Source organism: Myotis yumanensis, unplaced genomic scaffold (genome assembly GCF_028538775.1).
Source record: "Myotis yumanensis isolate MYYU_CA2020_CCGP unplaced genomic scaffold, mMyoYum1.0.hap1 SCAF_12, whole genome shotgun sequence".
Lineage (NCBI taxonomy): Eukaryota > Metazoa > Chordata > Mammalia > Chiroptera > Vespertilionidae > Myotis > Myotis yumanensis.
Window position 1 is genome coordinate 56,770,083 of NW_027223763.1, and position 24,407 is coordinate 56,794,489.

Below are 24,407 nucleotides of genomic sequence, written 5' to 3' on the forward strand. Positions count from 1 at the left end.
CAATATACAGAACATGTATCATAGAAATGTACATTTGAAACCTATATAATCTTATTAACCAATGTCGACCCAATAAATGTAATTTTTAAAAAGTGCTACTTTTTTTTACTTTGTTTAAGATAAAACATCACCTTGACAGAGTCTAAGGGGTGCCTCAAAATGAGAAAATTAAAGAAAGGCATTTACAGAGACTTAGGGCCTGGGCTGGGTGAGATTTTTAAGGCAGGTCTTGCAAGGTGGGGCACTCACTGGTTGGGAATGAGCAATTTATGATATAATAGCTTTGGAGTAGTGGGCTCAGTGAAACAAGAATTTTAAAGTGGGTCCTGGTGAGCTAGCAGTTTTGATAAGTAAGCTGTTTAGTTAATTCATATTATATTTCCCAACCAACAATTAATATTCTTGTTTTCTTATTTTTTAACACATGGACTGGAGTACTATGTTCGTTTAAATTGTATTGATTTTGCGAGAGTATAGTATTATAAGAATCCATAAAATTAAATCCTTTAAAAATATCCTTTAATGCAACTTCATTTAGATAAGTACCAATTTATGCTTGTAATCTTAAACCACCTGTGGGAATAATAGCTTACAGTTGGCATAAAATATTATATTAGTTTCAGGTGTACACCCCGGTGAAACGTCCTAAGTGATCATCCTGGTAAATCTCGTACCCATCTGACTGCATACATTGACTACATTCCCTATGTACTTTACAACCCCGTGACTATTCTGGAATACCAGTTTGTTCTTAATACCTTCACCTTTTTCACCTGTCCCCCCCGAAGCCCTCCTCCCATCTGGCAACCATCAAAATGTTCTCTGTGTCTGTGAGTCTGTTTTTATATCTAGGATGGGGAGGTAGAACTTCGGGGAGACTTTTGCTTTTCTACAGTTGCCCAATTTCTTAAGTGACCATGTATTATTGGAGTAAACAAAGATGTTTGCATTTTTGAAAAAAAAAAGTAGGTTAGATGTAAAACTATTTATCATAGTGCCTGGCACATATTATGTGTTCAATAAACAATGTTATCTGGATTTAAAGCTTTTATATGACTTTATATATCTTAAAACTTTTAATATAAGTCCATGCCTACCTCTTATTACATTTATTCTCAAATATTTTGTGTTTCCGTTCTAATGTGAATGAGAGGAAAGACTTATTGTGAGGGTGAAGGCAAGGCTGGGATGGCAGGTAGGGACATGATTCGGGACCCTAGATTGATGAGAGAAAAGTTTAAGTTTCATCTAGTAAGGACTGAGGAGTCAATAAAAGAATTGATCAAGAGGGTAATATAAGCATACAGAATGGGGATTGAAAGAACAAAGGACCAGGGCCGCTGAGAGCAATTATGGCAAGGCCTTGCAGTTCTAAGAATTGATAGCAAAGCAGCTTAATTATCAAGCACCTGGTGTTTGAACCTTCTGGGGAAGGTTACTGAAGGTCAAAAGGATGTGGATCATCTGGTGCTTGAAACGCCATAAGGCTCACATGCATACAATAACAGGGAACACTCCCCTTGAGTCAGAAAGGAACACATATGCCCATAGGTCTGCTTTTGATATTTTCCTACTTTTTTCCCTACATGTTTGTCTTTTCTTTTGTTTCCCTTGCCTGAGGAGATATATATCAGAAAAAAACATTGCTATGAGAATGTCTACATTTTGATCCTTTTCTCTCATATTTGCGGGTTTAAAATGCCATAGATTTTAGTTGTCAACTTGTAAAGATGTTGAGAATTTGCACAGACGGGAGAGGTGAGTGACTTGCCTTAGACCACAGTGAAGGTCCTGATCACACTTGTCTGGGTATGGGGCAATGAGGAAACAAACGAAAATGTTTAGAAATAGGCGTAAAAAGAAGACAGAAGACAGAGAAAAAGTAGGACTTAATTGGTTCTTGGATTTAGGAATTGAGAGCTTGAGAGAAGAAAGTTTCTCTGAGCTTTTTCCTTTTAATTTGGGTGTCTAAGAGATTAGAAGTTTTATAAATAGTTAGAGGAGTAGTTTGGGGGGGCTCCAGTGAGAAGTTGGGAAAGATAATTAAGTTTGAGGTGTACTGAACTCAATATTGCCAAACATTAAAATGACACTGTTCCATTTGGAGTTAAAAATTCAAAACCAGAGCCCAGTTTATATTAGGATGTCAGGTGGACAAAAATAATTGAAAATGTAAGACCTAGAGTTCAAACTTACAGGAATGGGTGACATCACTGAGGAGGCTTACATAGGAAAATGTGAAATTTGAGGGCAGAAATTCAGAAAATATCACTTTGAGGGGTAAGAAAGGGATAACAGTTCCCTGAACACCAGCAAAAAGGGCAGAGTTGGAGAAACCAAGAGAAGAGAAATCTGAGGACAATCACTGTCTGTGATTTCAAGGGGTCTGGGATTGGCAACGAGGTTGCTATTGACTATGGAAGTTGTTTTGGTGGAGTGCTAGTAGGGATAAATTGAATTATATCTCAAAAATACTTTTTTCTTTTTGAAGGGAGGAGGGAGAGAAACACTGAGGATCGAGTTCAAAACCCTGGCATATGGCCTGACCTGGAATCGAACCAGTGACCTTTTGGTGCATGGGATGACACTTAAGCAACTGAGCCATACCAGCAGCCAGGGCACTCTAAGTATTTTAAAACAGTCAGACTTATCGTGTAATTATTATAATAATTACAATAATGCCTTTCATTAGCTTCGTTGCTTAATAAACTAAGCAGGCCCTCTGTGATCTGGTTCTGCTTATTTCTCCAGTCTCATATCTTATTCCCCACTCCGCTCTAACCTTAAGACTGCAGGCAGAGCTTCTTCCAGTTTTCCAGATGCCTCATGCAATTTTATGTGCTGGTGTTTGTAGCTTATACATCTTCCAATTCCATCTCAGTTTGGTGAAGCCTTTGGGGGTGCTCAAGCCTTTTGATATTAACTTCTAGTTCCCAAGTGTGAATATTAATACCCTGTATTCCTATCACCTAGCACCAGGCTGGGTATATAGTCTGTATTCCATAATTGTTAAGTGAACAAATAAATGAAGAAAGCAAGTCTTTATGTTGCACCTATTTTTCACTAAAAAAAAGTGTGCAGTATAGTATATTTGGCATTTATTCTTGCCACACAATATTCAATTTTGTGAATTTTGTTTAAACATAAACAAGCCCTGGCCAGGGAGCTCAGCTGGTCAGAGTGTCATCCTGATAGGCCAACGTTTCCGGTTCCATCCCCAGTCAGGGCACATACTAGAATAAGAATCAACCAATGAATGCATAAATAAGTGGAATAACAAATAGATTTTTTTTCTCTCTCTCTCTAAAATCAATACAAAACATAAATGAGAAATTTCATTAAATACTACTTAAAACTTGCAAAGTAAAAAAAAAGCCTTAATCTCATTAGCCTGTTGTAATTTTCCATTTAATTTCTAACTGTTAGAGTGGGCTATTTTGTCCTTTCCATAAACTCTTTTTTAATTTTTTTGGAAGCAACTATTCTCTTTCTGGTAAAAATTATGAAGAAGTGGGACGGGTCTCCTTTTAAAATACAAAAGACTGCCGAAACCGGTTTGGCTCGGTGGATAGAGCGTCGGCCTGTGGACTGAAAGGTCCCGGGTTCGATTCCGGTCAAAGGGCATGTACCTTGGTTGCGGGCATATCCCCAGTGGGAGATGTGCAGGAGGCAGCTGGTCGATGTTTCTCTCTCATCGATGTTTCTAACTCTCTATCTCTCTCCCTTCCTCTCTGTAAAAAATCAATAAAATATATTTAAAAAAAAAAAAAAAGTAAAATACAAAAGACTATACACTCAGACCAATGGAAGTTTCAGTACTACTAGAATCAGATCTCAATTTATATTCGCATTTACTAGTATGGCTGTTGGTTCGCCCCAGGGAGACGGGAAAGATGGTCCCCTACACTTGATTGCAGGTTGATTACAATAAACTGGGAACAATTTTAGCATAAAAGGCTCATTTTGCATTAGGCACCTTTTTTGGAGAGGAGGTGACGGTGGTGAAAATAAAATGCTTAATCAAACTCCCGCCAATTTGCAATATTTTTTGGGGAAGAGAGTTTCCAAAGCCAAGGAACAAAAGAGGATTTGGTTTTCCAATTTCCCAGAGGGGGCAGCAGATTGTGAAGCAGCTACTGGGAGAAACCGAAGTATAATTATCAACCAGAGGAAGGCGGGTGTGTCTGTGTCTGTGTGTGTCTATGTGTGCTCGGAGCTGGGGGCGGGAGCAGGGGGTAGGAGAGACGTTGCACATGCTAAGGAACCAAGGTCGTTTTTTTTGCGAGGTACCTCGTTATGTAATATTTATAACGAAAGGCGCTGCAAGAGCACCGGCGCCCTGGCCCGCCTCCTTCTGGCCCAATTTACAACCATAAGTTGGGATACAATGGGGATGGGAGGAGGGGACACAAAGCGCGGTGCCGGCGGAGAGCGGTCTAAACTGCGGGAAACAGGCCGCTTGTGCAGCAGGCGAGCGGAGAGAATTTCCCTCTGGCTCGGAGCCGCATCGCGGACCCCGAAGGGCCGCCCTGGCTCCGAGTATCAGCGGGGAGGCCAGTTTTACACGCAGGGTCCGGATCCGACCTGAGATGCTTATTCAGTGGGCCCTGTCGGGGTGCTGAGACCGTAACCTGGATCCCCACGCTGGGACCACCACCCTCGAGCGCGGGTCGGGGCATTGTCATGCCGCAAGGAGGCGCGTGGGGAAGGCGCCGCTCTCCAGCAACGGCGCATGCGCGGGCCCTCCTGCCAGCGCAGCCGCGCAGCCCGCGGCCCGCGGTTCTTCCTCCAATCGGAGCCCCGGGTTCTCCGCGTGCGTCTCCCGGAGCTGCGGCCGCGGGAGGCGGGGCGAGGAGGGGGCCGGGCGGGGCGGGGCGGGCCGGAGGCGGGCGAAAGTCTGGGAAGCTCTGCGAGCGGAGTGGAGTCTCCGGAAGTGGCCGTTGTAAATACCGTCTCCAGGGGGTTTGTCCCCTCGCAGCCCACCTTTGCTATTGGTTCACCATCCCTGGGTCCTAGGCTCAGTCCGGTCCAAACAGTGTTTGCTTTGATTTGACCCCCGCGACCAGCCTGGGCCTGAGATTTGAAGCTGCCCCTGGGGTCCCTCCCGGGTGTGCGGTCTGGACCACGGGAGCCCCCGGAGGTAACCGCGGGCTGGGAGGCCTTGGAGGTGGAGGACTTGGGCGGGAGGTGTAGAGAGGCCCGGGATGGGGGGGCTGCAGAGGGTGTTGAGGGAGATCCAGGGTAGTTTGGGACTGTCCCGGGGCTGTTCGCGTCCTCGGTGGGGACACGCCTTCGACCCCCGGGGCTGGGCTTCCCCGCCCGCCGGGAGGAGGTGCTCCTCGGAGCATCCCAGCCCGACGCCGCTGCCGCAGTTCCCCGGAGACCGGGCAGGGACCCGAGGGCGGGACCCGGGGGCCTGGGCTTGCAGCTTCTCGGGTTTACAACTCAAGACTGCGGAGCCCAACCTCCCGAGAATCAGGAAAAGCCCTTCGAGGTCAGGGACCACGTCGTTTTCATTCTTTTATTTTTATTTTTATTTTATTTTATTGACTTTTTACAGAGAGGAAGGGAGAGGGCTACAGATGAATCATCTGTACATGTTTGTACATGAAACATTTTTACAGAGGAAGGGAGAGAAACATCGATCAGCTGCCTCCTGCACACCACCCCCTACTGGGGATGTGCCTGCAACCAAGATACATGCCCTTGACCAGAATCGAACCCGGGACCCTTCAGTCCGCAGGCAGACGCTCTATCCACTGAGCCAAACTAGTCAGGGCCCTCGTTTTCTTTTTTTTTTTTTTTTTTTAATATATTTTATTGATTTTTTACAGAGAGGAAGAGAGAGTGATAGAGAGTTAGAAACATCGATGAGAGAGAAACATCCACCAGCTGCCTCCTGCACATCTCCAACTGGGGGTGTGCCCGCAACCCAGGTACATGCCCTTGACCGGAATCGAACCCTGGACCTTTCAGTCCGCAGGCCGACGCTCTATCCACTGAGCCAAACCGGTTTCGGCTCAGGGCCCTCGTTTTCATTCTTTTCTAAAAAAACATGCCAGCCACACACTGGGTTCTGTAGATGTTTGATCCATGAAAGAATGAGCTGTGCGAGGCTGTCTCCTGTAGTTTCTGCAGCTTCCCCTGTAGAACTCTAAGAGACTTAGGAAAACCGGCTCTTTCCCCGGGGCAGTCAACTGTCTGCAGGAATCGGGCCTCCTTTGGAGAGTTCTTTATTCCATTATGAAAACTTTCCTAGGAGAGTACATACTTAATCCAGCTGAAGCAGATCTCAAATGATACTTGCATGAGAAGCAATTTCAGTTGGTTTCCAAATCTTTTGAATACGTTATAAGTCGATATTTTATAGTTGTATAGTCTTGGAGAAAAGAGCCCACCGTTTTGTCACTTGTTTTATGGAACAGTTAGTGCTTAGTAACAACCCAACAATGGTAGATCAGGAAACGAACATGCTTTCCCATGAAATAAAGAGGAAACAAAGGCGATGCAACCCAAGAGGAAAGGTGAAGGGAGTGGTTTTGGTCTGGAGTTTTCTATATTAGTCCTGGCATAGACTATTAGCTGTGACACCTCAGGCAGATCACCGGAACACCCCAGGCAATAGATTCCCTTTTTTCTTTTTTATTGAGTTAATTGGGGTGACACTGGTTAATAAAATTATATAGGTATTAGGTGTACAAGTTTATAAAACATCATCTGTATATTATATTGCCTGTTCACCACCCCAAGTCAAGTCTCTTTCCATCACCATTTATCCTCCCTCTACCCTTTTCTACCTTTCCCCACCCCTCCTTCCCTCTACTGGTCACCATACTTTTGTCTGTGTCTTTGAGGGTTTTTTTTTTGTTTTTTTCCTTAATCCCTTCACCTTTTTCACCTAGCCCCGAAAAACCCTTCCTGGAATAGATTCCTTATTTGTCAGAACAAGAGGATGGACTTGGTATTTAAAGTCTCATTGAATCCCCAGTAGTTGCTTTTCAGTGTGGGTTCCTGTCAGGGAAGGGGACCTCGGCAGGTCAGTTTTGAAAGTTCACGAAGCAGACTGTACTATTCTTTCAAGACTCTGATCATATGCCTGTTTCATGTGCCAGCTCTTGGAATGGGCAGACTTCTACTTTTTTTAAAAAATATATAATTTTTTATTGATTTCAGAGAGGAAGGAAGAGGGGGAGAGAGAGAAACATCAATGATGAGAGAATCATTGATCGGCTGCCTCTTGCACGCCCTCTACTGGGGATCGAGCCTGCAACCCAGGCATGTGCCCTTGGCTGGAATCGAACCTGGGACCCTTCAGTCCGCAGGCTGAAACTCTATCCATTGAGTCAAGCTGGCTAGGGCCAGACTTCTCCTACTTTCATCTGCTGCTCTCAAATTAGCCTGCCATGCTTTTCATGAAACATCTGTTGGCTCTTTGGGGGATCTGTCTAATGCAGCCTTGTTATTTCCCTTTGCTTTCTTCTCAATAGACATGTTTATTCTTCTGCAGATTTTGTGGCTGTTTGTGGCTTGCCCTTACTCATTTTTTTAATTGATTGATTTTAAGAGAGAGAGAGGGGGTGAGAGAGAAACATCGATTTGTTGTTCCACTTATTTATACATTCATTGGTTGCTTCTTGTAGGTGCCCTGACTGGGGATCGAACCTGCACCCTTAGCATATCTGGACGATGCTCTAATCAACTAAGCTATCCAGTGGCCAGGGCCTGCCCTTATTCATTGGTATTTTGTGGTTCTTTTTGTTGTAAATACTGCTCATGATCATCTAGTTTCTTTATCTAGTTACCTTAGATAGGATTTATACAAGCTCCCTCATTTAAATTCATAAGGAAATTAGCCTATAGAAAAACAAAGAGACGTATAAACACACACAGGTGGGGCGGGTGTGAGAACTCATTTTTTTATTTGACCTGTCACTCAACTTATTTTTTCTTTTTTTCTTTTTGACCCTACAAGAGCATTCTCAAGCTTCTTATTCATATAAGTTTTCTATTGTCGTATAATATCTACCACAAACTTAGTGGCTTAAAGCAGCACCCATTTCTTATCTCTCAGGAGTCTGGGCACAGCTTAGGTGGGCCTTCTGTCCAGTTTTACTGGGTTATAGTCAAGGCACCAGGTGGGCTGTGCTCTCATCTGACGGCTTGACTGAGAAGAATCTGCTTCCGCCCTAGCTGGTTTGGCTCGGTGGCTAGAGCGTCAGCCTGTGGACTGAAGGGTGCTGGGTTCGATTCCATTCAAGGGCACATGCCAGGGTTGTGCGCTCGATCCCCAGTGTGGGGTGTGCAGGAGGTAGCCGATCAATGATTCTCTCTCATCATTGATGTTTCCAACTCTTTCTCCCTCTCTTTTCCTCTCTGAAATCAATAAAAATATATTTTAAAAAAAGAATCTGCTTCCCAGTTCATTCGGGTTGTTGACAGGGTTTCTTTCCTCTTGGCCTGTGTATGACAGGGATCTGACTTTTCACTGGCTGTGGGCTGGCGGCGGCCTGCAGTTCCCTGCCATGTGGCCCTCTCCAGAGGCAGTTCACAGCATGGCAGTTTGCATCTTGAAGGCCAGGAGGAGATTGTCATTCTGATAAGACAGCATCTTATAAAACAAAGTGTGATCACAGGAGTGGTATTCCATCATCTTTGCCATCTTCTATTGGTTAGAAACAAGTCACAGGTTCTGCTCACAGAAGTGGGGGTGGGGGGAGGTTTATAAGAGAGAAACATCATGGGGCAGTGGTGGAGACCTGTTACATTATCTGTATCAATGATCTGGAAATCGATGAAACGTGCTCTTGAGCTACAGAAGACACTTTCTAGAGGACCGCTCAGATGTGTAGATGTTAGATACCAAAATAATGCACTGAAAAATGATCACTCTCTCCAATTTAGCTTTATTGACACAACTTTGTTAAAATTTGGTAAACTCTTCCCACACTTCTTTGCCCAAGATAAAAACAAAACAAAGAGCAACAGACATTATTAAGGTCCTAACAGTGTAAATTATTTGCCTGTGAGATAGAGGTTCTGTTTGTGCCTGTTGTGACATATGCACACACATGTGTTTTTAATCTTTTCACAAAAACATTTTATATACCTACGTTTGAGCCTTGGACATTACTCTTATATATAGAAGAGTCCATTCCTTGTAAGTTCTAACTTTTGAATTTCTATTCTGAAGGGAGTTTCTCTGGAGTGACCACTGGAGGCATGTGGTAAGGTACAAAGACGGGTTCAGTATCAGAAAAGCTTGATTAAGACCTTAGTATCCCCCACTTAGTAGCTTTCTGCTCTTAGGCAAGTCATTTGGTCTTTCTGAATCAAAAGAGTTTCGGTACTTGTATTAAAGATGATAAACCTTAGGTAAAAGAACTTATGGTTCAATTGTATGTATCAGCTGTGGCCTTGTACAAAGAGCTTGGGCTTTTGCGTTAGATAGTTATGAGTTGAAATCTTGGTCCTAACTAACTATGTGACTTTTGGCAAATTACTTCTGATCTCTGAGTCTTAGTTTTCTCTGTTGAAAATGGGATCATCTTTACATCTTTACATCCTTACAGTGTTGTAAGGATCAGAGTTCTATATAAAAAATACCAAGTACAGTGCTTGGCACTGTAGTAGGTGCTCAATACTAGTAAATGAATGACAGTGGTATTTGATTATCTACCATATTCCCCACCGTTGTCTGGTAGGTGCCTGGAGAACTAGAATTTCTCTCCCCACAACCAGATCTTGGTAAAAATTACGTCCTCTTTGTCCTAGGTCAGACTTCTGCTGTCAGCGACATGAACCACTGTGTTAAAGATCCCTTGGTGTCTATCTGTAGGAACCATTAGTCAGTTTTCAGGACCATGGTTGAATCTACATCCCAGTTGGCTTATTCGAGTTTCTTTTTTTTCAGTGATCTCTCTCAGGGTTGTGAGAGCAGGGACAGAACAGTTTAGCCTTTTTTTTTTTTTTTTGGTCTTCTAGATATCCCTATACACCCACAATTTCCCTAAACAATTTTTTTATTACATCTTTCCCTCAGACTAAATCACCTCCTGTATCACCTACACCCTTCCTTTGTCAGGGATAATTATGTTTTCTCAGAGGGTTCTGTGTTCAGTAATAAAAGTTGATAGTTACTGAGCACTGTATATGTGCTATATGTACTTAAATTTCAAATGCATGAGTGAGGTTGATACAGTTATCTGCTGTTTATGGTTGAGGAAACAGGCTCAGAGAGCTTAAGTGACTTGCCCACTGCCACATACTTGTAAGATACTTATTGGAATCCTACCAAAGCCCATTGTCGATCTTAGTATATTGGACTTCTGCTGGGGAGATACTTGTGGGTTCTTGATATTTGTGCCAATGTGGACTTAATTAATTACAGTTATCTCTCTGTTTAAAATGTTTGCCCAAAGACTCCTTTATACAATAGTTAAGTAATTTAAGTGGTTGGCTCTGTATAATTTGGAATATGTCCCATAGAAGAGGGTTCCAGTGAGAAGGCCAGTGGAAGTGATGAATGCTCTCTTCTTTCTTTCTTCTTCAATCCCTTAGGACAGGGGTGGGGCACCTTTTCCCTGCCAAGGGCCATTTGGGTATTTTTAAGATCATTCTCGGGCCATACAAAATTATCAGCTTAAAAATTAGCCAGCTATATCTGGTCAAACATTTAATTAACTCACCCCTAATGCCTTGGCAGGGCCAGACCAAAGGATTTTGGGGGCCTTATATAGCCCGTGGGCTGGACGTTCCCTACCCCTGCCTTAGGAGAAGGCCTTTGAAAATTACCATGAGATCTTTTATTTGGGAATACTTTGGTCTTTGATTGTAACATTGCCTTAAAAATATTTCATTTATTCAAAAACCGTTGAGAACCCAAAAATAACCCTGGACTTCATTTTCTTTCAGACTGATTTTTATGCCATACAGATAGGCACTATGTTTCTTCTCCAGTTTAAGAAGAATTTGTCACTATTTTTTAACAATTTTTATTTTTATTTGCAAATAAAAATAATCTAATAGCATTGCCTTGTTCTTACAAAAAGGGACCTCTTTGTCCAGTTGGCATGGCTCAGCAGTTGAGTGTAGACTTATGAACCAGGAGATCATGGTTCGATTCCCAGTCAGGGCACATGCCTGGGTTGCAGGCTGATCCCCATTGTGGGGTGTGCAGGAGGCAGCCTATCAATGATTGTCTCATCGTTGATGTTTCTATCTCTTTCTCCCTCTCTCAAATCAATAAAAATATAATAAAAAAGAAGGAACATCTTTTTTACATTTTGTCATTTTTGTTTCTAGTCTTTTATTATTATTATTTTGTTGTTGTTAATCCTCACCCAAGGATATTTTTTTCATTGATTTTTAGAAAGAGTGGAAGGGAGGGGAGAGATAAAGAGAAAGAGAAACATTGATTTGAGAGAGACAGAGAGATTGGTTGCCTCCTGCAACTGGGGCCGGGGATCGAGCCTGCAACCCAGGTACATGCCCTTGACCAGGAATCAAAACCGGGACCCTTTAGTCCACTGGCCGATGCTTTAACCACTGAGAAAAACCCTCTAGGGCTGCTTCTAATTTTTAAAAAAGAAGTAAAACATGGCTTTTAAAAATATAAGTATTTATGTTTGATAGACAATAATTTAAAAATACAAAGAAGTCGAAGAACAAAAGAAAAATCACCCGTAGTCTCAGATTCACATATATAACCACTGTTGTATTGTTTACTATTTTAACAGACTTTAGTCCATCTAACCTGTAAGTCACAGACATCTTGGACAATTTTAATCATCAATAACAGTGGGGTATTTCAAGAAAGAGTTGGAAGACTTCACCATGAGTTTAAACACTTCAAGTAATGTTACTGTTGATATCCAAAGGTAAGCCTCCAGTCTTCTTCTTTAGTTGAAGATTGCTTTTGGTTGCAAGGCACAGGGAGAAGTCAGTTGGAGGGACTGATTGTAAAAATTCTCATAGTATGGTAAGGGAAGTAGGAATTTCATGGGACTGAAGGAGCAGGAAGGATGCCCCTGGAGACCTTGTGCTGCAATTTGTGCTCCTTTGTTAATCGGTCCACAAAAGTCAAAGTGTCTGCGATTTCTTTTGTCCCTATATATTTGCTTATTCTTTTTCACCTTTCTAAATCTTTTCTTTTCCTCATATTTATGCTTTTTCACATTTGTGTGTGGTGATTACTTGGGCTGACCATAATCCCTCTGGTTCTGATCCTTCACTTTCCTCAGTGCCGTAACTCCATTTCTCGACTTATGTAGCAGGAGGTTGGCCAGATGGGGAGGGACTGCGGGAGGGCTCCAGGGCATGTCCAGCCTGTCTCGCTCACTCCAGATCAGCCGGACCCCAGCAGCAAGCTAACCTACAAGTCAGAGCATCTTCCCCTGGTGGTCAGTGTACGTCATAGCGAACGGTTGAGCAACCTTAGCATATCATTAGCATGTTACACTTTGATTGATTGAACGGATGACCAGACACTTAGCATATTAGGCTTTTATTATATAGGATACATATATGTGTGTATTTTAATGCAAATAATACATGCATTTTTAGAAAAATTAAAAAATGCAAATGAAAAACAATAGAACTACTTATAATCCTATTACTTAGAGTTAACTACTACTAATATTTTGGTACCTACTTATCCATACCATATCTTATGAACATATAAATGTATTGAATAAATATATATTTGAAAAATTAGAGTAAATGTTTCACTTCACATTACTTAGTATCTGTCTTTCAATTTTGGGGGGAACATCTTACTATATACATCTGCCATAATTTTTAATGGCTATGTTACTCTTCAGAATTCTAGAATCTGGGTAAATGAAGTTATTTAAACTCCGCTATTTACCACTAATCTACTTCTGTTTCTATAGATTTGCCTTTTATGAACAATTCACGTAAATGGAATTATACAATACAAGGTCTTTTGTGTCTGGCTTCTTTCGCTGGGCATGTTCTTCAGGTTTACTGTGTTGTAGCATTTATCAGTACTTGCTTTTTAATGCTGAATAGTATTCCATTGTATGCATATTCAGTGTTTTGGTTACCCATTCACCAGTTAATGGACATTTGGGTTGCATCTTCCCCCTGGTGGTCAGTGTACATCATAGCGAGCGGTTGAGCAACCTTTTTGATTATTATGTTGTGAACATTTGTGTACAAGTCTTTGGGTGGATATATGATTTCATTTCTCTTGGGTAGATTCTTAGGTATAGCATTATTTTATCCTATAGTAAACTTATGTTAATTTTTAAAAGAAACTTTCTGATTATATTCTAAAGTGACTGGGAATTGAACTGTGACCTTCTGGTTCATAAGTCCAGGCTCAACTACTGAGCTATGCTGGTCAGGCAAAAAAACCCCAGTTTTAAAACGGGCAAAACACCTGAATAGGCTTTTCACCAATGAAGATAGACAAATGGCAAAAAAAGCACATGCAAAGATGCTCAACAACATTATTCATTAGGAAAATACAAATTAAATCACTATGATACATCGCTTCACACTCATGAGAATGAATAGAATAAAAAACTCAAAAAATAGGTGTTGGTGAGGATGTGGATAAACTAAAACCCTCATACAGTGCTGGTGGAAATATAAAATGATGATTGGAAGCTCACTGTGTGAGGCTTTGTGTTTGTGGCATTCTCTGTTTTGCTGGAAAACTTCTAGCATCAGCATTTTTAGGTCTTTTCACTATGCTGGTAAGACTATCCAGGGAAGACCTTTCCAATTTCTTCTTGGTTGCCATTGTTCTGGCAGACAAGAAGTATTAGAAGACCAGGGCTCTCATCTATTATATACATTTTTACTTGAGTCTCTTGATGTTAGTATGGATCCCTTAGCTTAGCCCATTTGTATCTGATGTCTCCAATCCAGAGACCTTCTGTTTTATCCTGTCCAGGGAATAAACCCCTAATATCCTGCCAGAGTGGGGAAAAGATTGGTACTCAGTTGTGTGATGTATAAGATAGAGGACTTGATCTCATTATTAATTTGGTAGACTTCGAACCAGTTCTGTTTTCTGCTCTATTTCACCTCCGTTTTCAAAGGTGTTGCCAATGAACTGAGTTTGTTGGACTCTGGTATAAATCAGGTTGCTTTCCCCACTGTTGACTTTGAATTTAACTCTCATACATGAATCAGTTACCACTTGCTCGCCTGCCTTCCAGCTTTCAATATTTTATTGCTATTGGCTCATCTTCTGTGTTCTTTTTTCTTGTGAGTTTGTACCTCTAAATTATCTTTACTGTTGGTATTATTTTAAAAAAATATTTTAAAATGGATTTTTAGAGAGAGAGTGAGAAACATTGATAGGCTGCCTGCATGCCCCTTCCCTAGTAGTGAGCCCATAACCCGGGCATGTGCCTTGACCAGGAATTGAACCGGCGGCCTTTTGGTGCAGGGGACAACACCCAACCAACCAGCCAGGGCCTTTTGCTGTTATTCTAATTAAAATTTTAATTTTAATTTTGGGGGGCTTTAGGATGCCCTTTTAATGCAGGAATCTGTATTCTCTTATTTATACTTTTCTTTTTGTAATATGTATTACATATATAGTAAGTAAAATATTTTAAAAAGGTAAAAAGGAAAGAACTTAGTCTCTTGCAAAACTGCCCAGCTTGTGATAGGATCAGACAGCCTTAAGTACCAATCTTGAACAATGTGGTGGTTTTCTAATGGACAGTGGTTTGTTTCTAGTTGTATACTGTTTTGCATTTCTACCTAGCAATCAACATCTTTTACTAGTTTGTAAGTTTTTTTGGGGGTCAGGACCATATCATGTTCTCTGTGGGGTTTTTTTTGAAAAATAGTTATCAAAAATACCAGAAGTGCTGGAAATATACTTATGGAGAATTGTATTTTATTATGATCTCATTTTATAGGTTGAAGACTGTCTCACCTGATGTAAAACAAATGCCTAAAAGTGAAGCAGAATTGGATATTACTACTGATTTCAGAAAGAAACTCCATCGGGCTAAGAGAGAAAAATTAGAAATAACAACTAAGCACAATGCAGAGGTAGAATTTATTTTCTTCTCCAATAATGTTAAAAATAGATTAATTTAGATTCATTTTGCCTTGGCCCAGTGGCTCAGTTGGTTGGAGCCTCATCCCTTACACCAAAATGGTGGTGGGTTCGATTCCCGGTTTGGATGGGTACAGGAGGCAACTGATTGGTTTCTCTCACATTGATGTTTCTCTCTCTCTCTCTCTCTCAAGTTAATAAGTAAAATATCCTCAAGTGAGGAATTAAAAAATTAAATTCATTTTATATTACAGACTCTATGTTTAACACTTATCACCATAACATTTTTGTGCTTAAAAAGGGACTTATAAAGAAAATGGAGCCAAAACCGGTTTGGCTCAGTGGATGGAGCATCGGCCTGCGGACTGAAGGATCCCAGGTTCGATTCCGGTCAAGGGCATGTACCTGGGTTGCGGGCACATCCCCAGTAGGGGGTGTGCAGGAGGCAGCTGATCGATGTTTCTCTCTCATCGATGTTTCTAACTCTCTATCTCTCTCCCTTCCTCTCTGTAAAAAATCAATAAAATATATTAAAAAAAAAAAAAAAAAGAAGATGGATTTTTTTTATATAGTGGAATTGCATAGGAGTGTTAAAGTAGAAATTTAATTAATTATTGTGTTTATTTGTATGTTGTCTTAAATTTATTTTAGTAGGTAATCTTGATTAAAATATTGATGAATGCATTGGTGACTAAAAGATTTGTAAATTAGACATTTTTGAAATCTTAATGTAGGTTTCTTTTGGTCTCAGTCATGCAACAATCTCTTAAACAAGGAAATTTGAGTATGAAACTTTTAATCTCTGTAATTTATAAATTTTTAATTTTTTATATTACTCTAATTTTATTTTATTAGTATGTGTGTATGTATATATGTATTGTATATGTATACTAGAGGCCTGGTGCACGGATTTGTGCACCAGTGGGGTTTCTCAGCCTGGCTTCCAGGGAGCGGGCCGAAACTGGCTCTCTGACATCCCCCGAGGGGTCCCAGATTGTAAGAGGGTGCAGGCCAGGCCGAAGGACCCCACCAGTGCATGATTGGGGCTGGGGTGGAACTGTGGGAGGGCTCCAAAGTGTGTCTGGTCTGTCTCACCCAGTCCCGATTGGCCGGACTCCAGCAGCAAGCTAACCTACAGGTGGGAGCCTCTGCCCCTGGTGGTCAGTGCACATCATAGTAACTGGTTGAATGGTCGAACTAATGGTCGGACACTTAGCATATTAGGTTTTTATTATATAGGATGTATATATTCCAAGGACAGTAGTTATCTTTTCCTGTAAATTAAGTTATGAATTATATATTTATGTCTCTCTTCTGTCTTTTTCTGTCTGCTACTTTTTCTCTTTTTAAACATATATATATATATACATATATATATGTATATATATATATATATTTTTTTTTTTAATTGATTTTTTACAGAGAGGAAGGGAAAAGGATAGAGAGTTAGAAACATCGATAAGAGAGAAACATTGATGAGAGAGAAACATCGATCAGCTGCCTCCTGCACGCCTCCTACTGGGGATGTGCCCACAGCCAAGGTACTTGCCCTTGACTGGAATCGAACCTGGGACCCTTGTGTCCGCAGGCCAACAACACTCTATCCACTGAGCCAAACTGGTTAGGGCTACTTTTTCTCTTTTTAGATCTTATTCATTCTTTTTTTTTTTTTTTTAATATATTTTATTGATTTTTTGCAGAGAGGAAGGGAGAGGGACAGAGAGTTAGAAACATCGATGAGAGAGAAACATCGATCAGCTGCCTCCTGCACACCTCCTACTGGGGATGTGCCCGCAACCAAGGTACATGCCCTTGACTGGAATCGAACCTGGGACCTTTCAGTCCGCAGGCCAACGCTCTATCCACTGAGCCAAACCAGTCAGGGCTATCTTATTCATTCTTAAAGCTCAGCTTAGGCAGCTTATGTAGTGGAAAGAATATTGACTTTCACAGGTTTGGACTCATTCTTGGTTCTACCATTTATAAGATATGTGACCTTGGGTGAGTTGTACATCACTGGTTTCTTATTCTGAAATGCTGGTCCCAAAAGGTTGTTGTGGTAATTAAGCAGATTTATAAAGTGCCTGTGCACTGTAATAGTAGCTATAATTTATTGACACTTAAGTATAAACAGGTGTTTTTCTTCCCTTTTTACTAAATTCTGTTACTAAATTCTTTTACTAAATGCTGTTCTGTCAGGAAACCTTTTAAAGCCTCCCTAGGTGACACTGATCACTCCTTTCTTTGCTTTTCCAATGCTGCTGTTACAGATATTTTAGAGTTAAAACGTTTATTTCATGCTTACCTGCTCTTCCTTAGTCTGTAAGCTTCCTGAGAGCTGAAAGCAGTGACCAGGCTTTGTATCTCTGTCTCTCAGTCTCTCACATGGCTTAGGCCCTCAGCAGCTGTTTGTTGAATAAATGTTTGAAAAATGATTTTTTTTGGGTCTCTAAGGAACAGTGAGAGGTTTCTGATTGAAATAACAAGCAATGCATATATGATTGTTTTATTTGTATTTTTAATGGCAAATGAAGTAATTTTAAAATGAGGTAATTGAAGTAATTGCTTTTATTTACTTATTACATAGTGAATATAAAGTGGCATTTGTTAAATTTATGCTAATTGTTTATAATATCTAAAACATATTTTAAAATCAAATGTACATTAGTGTCATGATAATCATATCATTTATTTATATTAAATAGATTCTTTTATGTATTTTTGCAGTTATCATCAGATTATCATCAAATAGCAGAACACACTATTTATTGTCTTTATTTAATCAAAATTTTTTGAAGCGTGTTCACATTAAAGAGATGGGAAATTATTTCAGGGAAGAAAGAATTTTCTCGAAATAGGCGATTAGAATTGGTTCAATGCCAGTTTCATATTACTATTTATACTTATTGTTTCAATTATTTGTTTAGGTGATTTTACTCATATTACCAGTATATAGTAATTTTTTTTGCTGTATATTCTCCAAATATGCCTTTTATAAAGCAAGGCAGAGATGAATAAAACTATCTTGCCATCCAAAATAAGGACATATATAAGGTGTCCAAAAAATGTATACACACACTTTGAATGATTATAAAGGCAGTGTTTATAACAGTACATTTCATTTTCAAAGTTGAGCTATCAGCTGTTAAGTGTGTATACATTTTTTTGCGGACACCCTGTATTTGCCTTATCAGATACTCCTAGTGCTAATACACATTATGGTAGATGATTGGCACAAAATGTCTTTATTTTAATTTTATTATTTTTTTAAATTTAATTTACTGGGGTGACATTGGTTAAGAAAATCATACATGTTTCAAGCATACAACTCAATAACACATCATCTGCATATTGCATCATGTGCTCACCACCCAAAGTCAAATCTCTCTCTGTCACCATCCCCCCTTTACTCTCTTCCACCTCCCTGCAACCCCTTTCCCTCTGGTAAACACCACACTGTTGTTTGTGCTATGTGCTATTTATTTATTTGTTTACTTAATCCCTTCATCTTTTTCACCCAATTCCCTAATGCTCCTCTCCTCTGACAGCTGTCTGTTCTATATATCTATGATTCTGTTTCTATTATTTTGTTAGATTAGCACAAAATATCTTTAAAATCTAAATGTTCATTGGTGGATGAATGGATAAAGAAAATATGGTATATACATACAATGGAATATTATTCAGTTATTTAAAAAGAATGAAATCTTGCCATTGCAATAACGTGGATGGACCTTGAAGACATTATGCTAAGTGAAATATGTGAGTTAGTAATAGACAGATATGTGTGGAATCTAAAAAACAAATCATCCAAACAATCGAAGGTCACAGAAATACAGGTGGATGTGGAGGTTGGGTGAAATGGTGAAGGTATCAAAAGATACAAACTTCTAGATATAAATAAGTAATGGGGATGTAATTTACAGTTAATACTATATTGCAAATTTGAAAGTTGCCAAGAGAGTAGATCTTAAAAATTGGGACAGATGGGAGAGGATAAAGAAGAGCAATATCACTTTCTTTAGCTAAGAGATACTGGAAACCTAAGACCAAGCAGTAGGCTTTTTAAGACGTTAGGAACTGAAGATATTGTTTGACTGATTCAGCCAGTCCTAAGAGCTTAGGTTCTTAAGCTAAGGTCCTCGGAAACAGAGAAATCAAGGAACCCGTGTACTTGGATGGGGAAAGATAACATTTTAATTTTTATTAATCTCTAACTCATATTAAACATTTCCTTAGTTATGAAGGATTTGATGCAGCCAGTCCTCCTTTTAACAAGCCATAATAGTATTAGCAGTAGTTTTGAATTTATCATAAAGAGAAATCATAGATACCACAATTCAGTTATTGCAAATATATTGAAATATTGTTTATACTTGTCACTACTTTGAAATTACAGTGGTTATTAGACCTAAGAGTAGAGCTTGTTATTTAATGTTATTAAAGATGTATATAGATTACAGTATCACAAATTTGTTTTTATGTCATGTATTTGTTTTTATACTAGTATTTTGATTTTTATTACCCCCACATGTTTTTTTTTATGCATTTACTTACTTATCCTTGAGAAGGCTTTGCCAGATTGCCAAAAATGGTCATGGGACAAAAAATTGTGAAAAATCTTCCTTTTAGAGGCTGAGACATATTGTAGAAGGCATAAAAGAACCAGAGAAAAGGTTCTAGAATAGTGGTTGAGCATACAGACTTAAAAGAATGCAGATATATTTTTTAAAAGGAGGGACATATTTTGCTGCTGTTGTATGTTTTAGTGCATGTGTTGAACCTTAAGTGAGAAAACAACCTCAAGGGCTGAGGATATGTTTATCAGCTATGTGGATAGTTCTGGAAATCAAATAAGATCCATTCAGCTAAAAGGAAGGGCATTAATAGAGGGAATTGATTGTACTGGTGATGGAAGACCTAAGAATCCAAACAGGGAATGAGGAACCACCCAGAGATTACTAACGGCAGGAAGCCACCAGCACCTCTAGGACAGAGGGCCAGTGGGAGCAGATAATGTTACCAGAGTCCAGAAGTTGGGGCTGTTTTATGGGAGGTAGAGCCATGGTAGGGGTTGTTCAGTCAGTGTTGGAATGTGGAGAGAAAGTATGGGGAGCTGGAACCTCAAAAGAGATGCAGCTACTGACAGCCATTTGGCATGGGAGCATGAGAATTACAGTTCCTATGATGAAATAGAATAGAGCAAAAGAAGGGGTTAGGTAATGGATCTGAGATCAAATGCACAAATGATTGGCAGTCTACACCTTATGCTCTTCAGCATTCATTATCTAGTGGCTAATTGCTACCACTTGGCCTTTGCCATTCTGGAAGTCCATCATTGCAATTGAAATCGGGGTGTTCATCTCAATGGTGACATATCCCACGTTATCTCCACCATCCATTATTATCTTCGGCACATATAGGTTAGCCACCAGAGCTTTCTCATGATGCTTGTGCTGCCTCCTCCAGTGCAGTTTATAGCATTTTAATTAGGAAAAGAATGCCTTTGGGTCCTCCAAGAGGATGTAATAGGGGGAAGGGGAAGTTTTGGTTTGCTCGTAATAAAACTACTCCCATCTCCTTAAGTCTCCATATTACATCAGGAAAGTACTGGCATTTTGACCTCATTAAATGATTGTAGGCCGTGGTTAAAATCAATTTACAGTCATCTATCCAAGCAAACTGTTAGAGCAGTTAGTTAAATCCAAATCAATCCTATATATGTTCTGCAGGTTCCTGCTAGTAAAAGATTATCAAGATTTTGCAGTTCTTTTGCTGTATAAGCTATTTTCTCCTGGACCCGACTTTGCATTTCTCCCCTTGCAGCAAAGAGAGTTTGAATCTGTCTATAGTGACAAAAGGTGGTAGATGTTGGTCTTGCAAATCCTCTTATAAGACAGCTGCTTCAGGTGTGGTCATTACTAAATCTTCAAGCAAGGGAAGGCTAGTTACCTCAGACAGGGAGGAGAGAGGTGGCTTTTGTTGGCAAGGGATGTTCAGGGGGGCATTTGGGATTTTACATTTTTTAGGTGTATCTAATTCCAAAAGCCCTCACCCATCTCCTTCCTTATTACCTAATGCCCAATTGATACTTAGAATCTTAAAAAATTTTTTTTTACTGATTCAGAGAAAAGGGAGAGTGAGAGAGAAACATTAATGATGAGAGAGAATCATTGATCAGCTGCCTCCCCACACGAGGGACCGAGGGATCGAGCCTGCAACCCGGGCATGCTCTCTGGGAATCGAACCGTAACCTCCTAGATCATAGGTGGACACTCAACCACTGAGCCACGCCAGCTGGGCGATACTTAGCATCTTAACATTAGAAACTTGGGGAGGCTCTTTATTCAACTTGTAATTCTGCATTTCGCGTAATTAGATTTTTTTGGTCTAGTCCTAAGCCTTATCTGTCCTGGGATTATGAGAAATAAGAGATTCTTTTATACTTGAAATAGAAATTCTCTGGTTTTCTGACCACCTTGAGCTGAGATTATTATTTTGTTTTTATAAGTTCTCTTTTAACCTCACAGGTCTTATAGTAAACTATACTGCCATAATGGTCAAATGCAGTTGCTACTTCATTTCCCACAGGCTTGTCTTCAACTTTATTCTAGACAACTGTACATGATAATTTAAAAAAATTGTGATCCCACTATATCTCATGGATCCCTAATATCCCATTTCTAGGTAGAGCTCTTCATTATATTTAGGCTCATATAGGTTTACCACCCAATATCAGAAACCCATCTAGAGATCATTTCTGATACCAAGAGCTATGTTACTTGGTGTCCAGTCAAGAAAATGGACATTACTTTAGGTCTGTCAACAAAAGGACATTAGTAAAGGCAATCGATCACACAGGTACTAGAATTGCAGCAAGACAAACGGGATATTATCAACTCAGAGGGTAGCAAGCTTCTTCCACTCCTAAGAGTAATCTTGACTTTGTAATTAAGGTTGTTGTATGATTTTTGCTTTTACTATTGAAAAATATTTGTAAATTCTTATTTTATAAGTATAGTGTTATGAAGGCATTGCTATTCTAAAAATTTGAATGGGAAATTATTTTTTATATGTGGAAAAAATGTAACTGTTGCTACACTCTACATTTTAATAGCAACTTAAGTGATTTCTGATGTCCTGCAGAGATTTTTGTGTCTCTTATTTGATAGTAGCTCAAAGCTTTCCTAAATGATACTTTTCTAGCATTCTTTCTGATCTACCATTTTTTCTTTCCCACCAGCAACAAATCATTTTGCTTTTCTTTGTAATATCATAGCATTTTTACCTCTTTTATGAAAGTTATGCCATATGCCTTTGTATAGTATTGAATTCCTGGTTTTTATATCTTTCACTGTACTTAGCACATAGCAAGTGTTTAATATTATTTAATGAGTCATTGATTCGACAATGGAATTTTAGAGTGGGAAAGGACTTTACAAATCACCCAGTTCTAATTTTCAGAGCTATGTCCTGTCACATTAATTCATAGAAGGATATTAGGTAAATTAAATCTAGTCATTAGATATCTAGCTTTCTAGATATTAGATAAATTAGATATTAGCTTATTCAGACCCCTGAAAAGTTGGCATTTTTATCACTTTAAGATCTATCAGTAAAGTCATAATCAAGAGAAATAATATAGACAATATTTACCAAACTATATTTTGATGCAGTTTGCTTCTTGACTTCATTCAGAGACTAGGAGAGGAGGAGGGAATGAATTTTTAAGTGCTTACTATGTGTCATGCATTTTTTCCACTTCTTAGATATAACTATTAACTGAGTAAAACTTGTGATTTTCCTTTATTTTTATAAGAATTTAATATAAGAATTAAAATTTTTTCCTCTGGTGGATTCCCTAAAATAAGAAAATTACTAGTGTCATTTGGTAAGGCTAGGTTTCTTTTCCAGTCTTTCAGAAAGTATAAATTCTTGTCTTATAAATATTATAGAAACAAGTTTTTCTAAGAAATGTAAATGTTTGGGTTAATGATCTAATAATCTTGGAAACATTGTAATATTGGTTCATGATATCAGAAATTCGCTTTTAGTTGGCAAGCTATGAGGGCCAGATTGCCAGGCTACGCTCTGAGGTTGAAAAAGGAGAAGCATTGCGACAAAGTTTGGAATATGACTTGGCTGTTGCTAGAAAGGAAGCTGGTCTTGGAAGACGGGCTGCTGAAGAACGGTTAGCTGAGGCACATAAGATCCAAGAAAAACTCTGTGGTAAGACCATTTCCATTTCTTCCCATGTTGAGAATTGTGACCTCATTGAATATCATTGCTTGGTGTTTATGCATTCCATGTAGGGTCAGAGGTAAGATTCATTGACTGTCCTTTGACTTTGGTGGGTGTGTATAAAGTTTTCTGGCAGTTATGTGAATATTTATCTACTAAACATTAATTTTTTTTATGTTGTGTATGTGTGGAAAAAGGGGTTCAACATTCTGTTAACCACTTAAAAATTTATTTTTAAAAAATATATTTTTATTGATTTCAGAGAGGAAGAGAGAGGGAGAGAGAGATAGAAACATCAATGATGCGAGCGAATCATTGATCGGCTGTCTTGTGCACGCCCCCCACTGGCACTGAGCCCAAAACATGGGCATGTGCCCTGATCGGAAATCAAACCATAACCTCCTGGTTCATAGGTTCACATTTAACTGAGCCACTTTAGGGCACTTTTCATTTTTTTAATCCTCACCCAAGGATATGTTTATTGATTTTAGAGAGAGAAAGAGAGAGAGAAAAACACTGATGTGAGAGAGAAATCAATCATTTGCCTCCTGTATACACCCTGACCAGGGATCGAACCTAGGTATGTGCCCTGACTAGGAATCAAACCTGCAACCTCTTTGGTGTATGGGATGATGCTCCAACCAACTGAACCACTCAGCCAGGGCCACATAGAGATTAAAAGAAATGTATTGTAGGTCTTCTACCATGCACTGTCTTGAATTAGAATCTCTAGCTCAAGAGAATCTATAGGTACAAGAAGCCCTGCAGGTGATTTTATTGATTAGTGAAGTTTAGGAACCACTGGCTTAGGTGTGGTGCCTAGAAAAGAAAAAGGCAGCTGATTTAACTCTCAAAAGTTATCTGTTAATATAGCATATGCCCATCTTTTAAAATCTTTTTTTAATTGTTTTATTGTTTAAAGTATTACAAAGAGTATTACATATGTCTCCTTTTTTTCCCCGCCCTTGACAATCCCGTGGCCTCCCCTACCCCCCAGTGTCTTATGTCCATTGGTTATGCTTATATGCATGCATACAAGTCCTTCGGTTGATCTATTACCCTCCCCTCCTGCCCCCCAACCCTCTCCGGCCTTCCCGCTGTGGTTTGACAGTCTGTTCGA

At 39.6% G+C, this 24,407-nt stretch overlaps 1 protein-coding gene across 1 annotated transcript in view; it reads left to right on the forward strand.

Annotated features, from left to right (window-relative positions):
- The first annotated feature begins 4,964 nt into the window (after positions 1-4,964).
- CCDC171 (coiled-coil domain containing 171) overlaps positions 4,965-24,407 on the forward strand; it is a 255,270-nt gene continuing 235,827 nt past the window's right edge. The window contains exons 1-4 of the mRNA XM_070430172.1: positions 4,965-5,140; positions 11,736-11,876; positions 14,904-15,039; positions 23,101-23,275. Of these exons, the coding sequence (XP_070286273.1) occupies positions 11,833-11,876; positions 14,904-15,039; positions 23,101-23,275 (355 nt within the window). The 5' untranslated portion in view covers positions 4,965-5,140; positions 11,736-11,832. The remainder of the gene's footprint in view (positions 5,141-11,735; positions 11,877-14,903; positions 15,040-23,100; positions 23,276-24,407) is intronic.